The 5,800-nt window shown below is 51.1% G+C and overlaps 1 protein-coding gene across 1 annotated transcript; it reads right to left on the bottom strand.

Annotated features, from left to right (window-relative positions):
* LOC100908148 (potassium voltage-gated channel protein Shaw) lies at positions 1-1,789 on the bottom strand. The gene is made up of 3 exons (XM_003737149.2): positions 1,487-1,789; positions 1,044-1,382; positions 1-917 (listed from the first exon to the last, which is right to left on the bottom strand). Exons 1-3 carry the CDS (start codon positions 1,787-1,789, stop codon positions 93-95), a joined length of 1,467 nt encoding a protein of 488 aa, XP_003737197.1. The 3' UTR covers positions 1-92.
* Positions 1,790-5,800: the final 4,011 nt, after the last annotated feature.

Here is a 5,800-nt window from a genome sequence, read left to right as displayed (position 1 = left end):
ATTTACACGATCCGCAACAGTGGCTTCTGTGAATACGGGTCAAGATATGTCACAAGGGGTCCGGTGCTCCTCTCGTGTCATTGGTGGAGGAGCTAGAGATCAAGGAGCGGCTCCGCGGCGCCCGCACCCTTCCGACGTTGCTTTATCGCGTTCATGCGACGACTAGCGGCAGCTCCAGAAGCCGTTTGAGGATCGGCACTGCTGACAGCACCCTCACGGGAAGTTTGATTGGGCTCCCCGATGAAACGACGTCGAGTCTTCGGGAGTTTCTCTCGAGCTTGCGTGTGACTATAGAACATGGTGAAATTGCTAACTATGACGGGGACGGGTAGACCGATCGTGAGAACGCCGGCGAGGGCGCACAAGGCTCCAACGAGCATACCGACGTAGGTCTTCGGCACCATATCCCCATAGCCGACCGTAGTCATTGTGATCATTGCCCACCAAAGGCCTTCGGGGATGCTGGTGAAATCATTCTTGGGGTTTACCCCCAGTCTCTCGGCGTAGTATACGAGAGATGCGAAAATCACAATACCTAGCACCAGAAAGAATACCAACAAGGCCAGCTCTTTAGCTGAAGCTTTAAAGGTGTGAATGAGTATCTTGAGACCTCGCGAATGTCGGGTTAGCTTGAATAATCTCAGAATGCGAATGATGGAGAAGAAGTCCAAAATGTCGGCGTTCTCCAAGTCAGCAGCTAGATATTGTAGGAGCATATCGCTATAGAATGACATCGTAGCAATGAAGTCGATGATGTTGATTGGATCTTGGGCGAAGTCCAATTTTCTAGGGTTCACGACGAATCGCACGACGATCTCAAAAGTAAACCAGGCATTGCAGACGGATTCAATGTAGAAAAAAGCTGCATGCGCCTCGGTTTTAACCTTGTCCAGGATCCACGTATCGGGATTACGGCTCTTGCCGCGGAATTTCCCGTTTTTCCGAGTAACAAGCGTAGGTGTTGCTGTCGTCGTTAAGAATGGCTGCCGATTCTGATTAATGGCATATCTGCTGAAGTTCGCGGATGGTGGAAAGTAGTCCACCTGTTCGATGGTTCGATTCACAATCACAGGTACACGCATATTCGGATGGGTTTTCAAACAGAAAGACACGATGCTTACACAGATAAAGAAAACCGACATGACCGCTATGAACTTTGCATAGTGAGACGAGTAAGGCTCGTCCATGAGGAGCCAGATTTTTGGCTTGATGGTCTGCCAAAAAGACAAACTGTTGTTGAAGTACGCGTCTTCGTACCCAAACTTCTTCGCAAGATCCTGATCCGATGGTTTCTCGTTCTCGATATCCAATGTGTCGAGAATGGCGAGTGTTGCTTGGGTGTCGCGATAAACCGTATAGGTCATCCAACAGCATGGTTCGACCTGAAAGAGGAGACCTTAATGTTCCCGATCCCAGTTTTCGGCCGCAGCCGGTGACATCATATTTCCGATGATGTCGGGAATCACTTCATGGGTACAATCATTACCTGATTAGGATCAAGCCCCCAGTATTCGAGCTCGTCCTCGAATAGGGGCCCACACACGTTCGTCGGATAGTGTAATTTCCCAGTTCTGTAGTAATTCAATATTTGAGCGAACACTCCGGGATGACGGTCGAAGAAAAACTCATTGAGTAGGGGGTCATAGTTTGCTAGGGCTTCCGTCAGTCGAGAGAGCCGGGTTGCCGGAATTTTTTTCAGAGTCTGTTTATAGGTCTCGAATCGGATCCCACCTACGTTCAGCACGACACGATTCTCCGCATCAACAAGACCGCGACTCGCGTGATGCATCGCGGAAGATTCCCGGGCACTCAATTCCAGGAGTTCAGGAAGCTCCAGGACAACGGAGGTAGCTTTGAGGCATGTCAAATATGCGGATAGAGGTTGTCGGTATTGACGATGACGATCCTTTGATCTCGAGTCACGTGAGATTGGCGATGCGTTCTGGAGAACATACAAGTCGATTCATGATTGAATCCACTGCTCCCGCCCGACGGGTCGGCGAGACCGCGACGACAGCAGAAGGGTCAACTCGGGGAACAGAGACCCTGCATCAAGGAGTGTTTATAGCAACGGCGCGGCGTCAACGGCGTCAGCTGTGGGCAGGACTTGGGCAGCCTTGAAGATTGGACCCGCTCAGGTCACTGTCGTTTCTGCTCATTCTCGAGGGCGACTTCTTTGGGGAACATCGTACTGACCGCGATGAGTGTCGCTGAACGCTGTTATACGGAGGGTTACTGATTACAGCTGCGCGGATGAGCAATTGTGCGTTCTGTCGAGGAGTAGCGCTGTCGAACCTTGCGCATTGATCTAAGCTTGAGTCGAGCCGCTGCACACTGGAGATCGTGCGCGGTGGAAATTCACGTCACTATGATTCTTCAAGGGTCGCTCCTCCTGCGGTGAGTATGCTCGGCGATGGACTTCCGAATTTGCACGCAGATCTGAACGATAGCATACTGTACCGCTCGCAGTCGACAGAGCTCCGTACCGGGAGCCGTGGGACGGTGGACGCGCATGCGCGTAGCTGCCCTTTCGCCGCGTCAATTCCCGAAGTTCTTCCTGCGATGTGATCCCCTCAGTCGTGAAGACGAGCACCGGAGTGGGCGGAACTAAAGTCGCTGAAATCTGTCGGGAAGCGCGGACGGTACAAGACATCGTGACGAAAAATGAAGAAGGTGGAATCACCATTCGGTCGATATGCATTTCAGGCGGAATGACTAGCTATTGGGCGGAGGGCCTGCCGGGCGGAAGTCCGCCTCGGCGGAATTCTATGTTGGCTGCTTGGGCGAAGTGCGATATCGGCGGACAGTGCATAGATCGAATTTGGTATGATGAGATCGAATAAAATCGAGGACAAGTAATTACTGCGAGGAAAACACCTCAGATTCACAAAAGACTCAGATGGGCCCGAGGACCCACCCTGCGATTCTCCGAGCTTGAGATTTTTTGCTTTCTCTGTAGAACAGACGAATGATGTTGGGTATCAAGCTTCGTTGCCCCTCTCCTCCTTTCCCGTCTTGGGAGTCCAATTAATACTCGGGCTTGACCCGTGAGAATAAAGAGTATCAAATCATAGAGCGTCCTTATCAGTTACATCACATCCCGACAACGGCGCCGTCGAGTGAAGGTAGCTTCGGAGATACGAGAAGAAAAAGATGCCCTGGACAGGATAATCGAGGCTCTCAGATTGCTGACAACCCAGAAGACTCCGAACCCCATTCGATGAGCGAACCGCGCAATGCCGGATGGACCTCACTGATTGTCAGCAAGACTTCAAGGCCCAACTCGATCGTCGACGTTGAGATAGAGTTCGTAGCTTCCGTCGAGGTGAAATGGTCACAGTCAAGCTCTCGAACGGCCAGAGGACCTCGGCTACCATTCGAGAATTCGTTGGCAAGTCGATGGTCAAGCTAAATTGTGATCGCAAAGTCCTATTGCGACGAGCAACCAGACAGTTGAGCTAGTCAAAACCAAGGATCGGGATTCACCGAAAGTCATCAAACATTCGATTCAAGAGTTGATGGAATTCAAGGATCGGTTAGTCAGGGACGGCTCTCTTCTGGTCAACAGTCCCGCCGCAAGTCTCACGTCGGGGGAAGTAACTAAGCGAAGTAAAAGAGGACGGCAACCAAATTTTGATCTGAGAAACATGAGGGAAAAATGAGCTCCTATCACAACGAAGCACATATCAACGGTATACTTGTCTGTGGCTCTCAGACTCGAATATAGATGTATCTGATCCTGTCAAAGTGGCGAATGATTATCTGGACAGAATGTTGGCCCATGGATTCTTGGTGAACAGTGGTCCGACCCGACGCTCAGGTTCATCTGAGACCTCAATCGACCATGTACTGTTGAGAGCGTTCGAGACTGGTGGGGTGTCGGTGGAAAGGACGTCTGAGAGACGTCGGTGACACGGGTACACGACGCCCTACGGGTAAATTGATCACAAGCTGGACCATGTTCTCAATGCGTATCACCAGATCAAGGACCTGAACGCTATGCTTGACAAGTCCCTGACGGACATCGATCGTAGCAGAGGGCAGTGCTCCGCGAAACTGAATTTGAATAGGAAAAAAGTGCCGATCAAGCCATGGGTGACCAGAGGTATTCTCTGCTGTATCGGTGTCCGAGACAGGCTTTGGAGGGATTCCAGGTCGTACCCTGACAACAAAATCCTCGGGTCACTTTAAGGCTTACAGGAATACTCTGCGGAGTCTGCTTAGGAGGGAAGAGGAGAGGTATTTCTGGTCCCGAATTGATATGTCGGGTGACCCCAAGAATTCGTGGAGAATTATAAAAGAGCACATGAGGGGGAAGCGTTGCACGAAGAGGTTCCCGAGGATGCTCCTTGGGGACTCTCCGCTTACCATCGAGATCCAAACAGCCAACAAATTCTTTGCGAATATTGGAGACAAGAAAGCTGAACAGGTTTGACCGCAGGGCTCGACGTCACAGCTTCCGTCTTACGCAATCAGAAGTACTATCATCAAAGTCAAGGAGCCGACAAGCATTGACATAGAGGGACAGTTTATGATATGAAGCTCGGAAATTGCAAGGCGCCCGAAGCTGACGGCTTCTGTGCGGGGACGCCGAAGAGAAACATCGATTTCTTCTCTGCGGTGCTGCAGCATATAACCTCCCTTATATTCGAGACTAGGCATGTCAGCGGTTCCAGAACCGCGGTTCCGGAACCGCAAGAACCGCGTCTCTCCCGCGGTTTTGGAACCGCGAGAACCGCATCTCTATCGCGTTTCCGGAACCAAACCGTCTCTGCGTTTCCAAAACTAGACAATCGCAATATTCCGCGCTTATCGAATCGCTCGAACTTGAGGGAAAGGCTAAGTGAGGAGACGCATCTCAAGGGAGCAACACCATCGTATTCGGTATTTGAATCGACTCTTCATTCTTCTTCGACGCGACAGTCAGGGATCATTCACGGCGCGCTATGAGAGAGGACAGAGGACGTGCATCATAACGGGGGTGTTTCGAGAAACGATGGAACGACAGAGAGGGAAAAGTTTGACAGCTGCTCGTTGTCACGGACACGGTCAACTCGATGCCGGACAACTCGATGCCGACACCTCGATGCCGACAACTCGATGCTGGGACAACTCGATGCCGGGACGACGCGATGCCGGAGAACTCGATTCCGGGACAACTCGATGCCGGGACAACTCGATGCCGGACGAATCGATGCCGGACAACTCGATGCCGGGGAGCTAGGCAGAGCTGCATTTGAGCAGTCCGAATGTACCCGTCGATCGCTTTCATAAGAATTTCAACTAGAAACTCATTCCGCGACCAATGTTGCACACTGAGACTTAAACACTTTGGCCCCGTCCGACCCAGGGAAATTTTTAATTCGAAAATCGAACGCAACTCGGCTTTACCGCTACTCTCGCTCATCCACGAACAAGGGAACTTCTCGACGCGGCAGTCTCACATCTCTAGGTGTGCACTCCACGCTCTGAACTTTTCGCTAGTGTGCGTACTCCTCCACAGATCTTTAGAATGACCAGATTTCTGCCGTGATTGGCTGCACTGTACCGCATATCTTTGAAAGGATAAGCTGATCGATAGGTCAAATAGATTCAGATTGATTTGCTTCCGAAGAAAATCACGGAAAATTGTGCCTAATTGTGACTGAGCAGGAGTTTCTTGAGGCGGTGTTATTCCAAAACGACTATCTGTCGCTGTCCCGATCGGGCATCGATTCGTCTGGCATCGAGTTGTCCAGGCATCGAGTTGTCGGCATCGAATTGTCCGGCATCGAGTTGTCATGTACCGTCATTGCCATGT

Source organism: Galendromus occidentalis, unplaced genomic scaffold, assembly GCF_000255335.2.
Source record: "Galendromus occidentalis unplaced genomic scaffold, Mocc_1.1 scf7180000075396, whole genome shotgun sequence".
In the NCBI taxonomy this organism is placed as follows: domain Eukaryota; kingdom Metazoa; phylum Arthropoda; class Arachnida; order Mesostigmata; family Phytoseiidae; genus Galendromus; species Galendromus occidentalis.
Note: the sequence above shows the minus strand (reverse complement) of the source record. Positions and strands in the feature narration are given on the sequence as shown.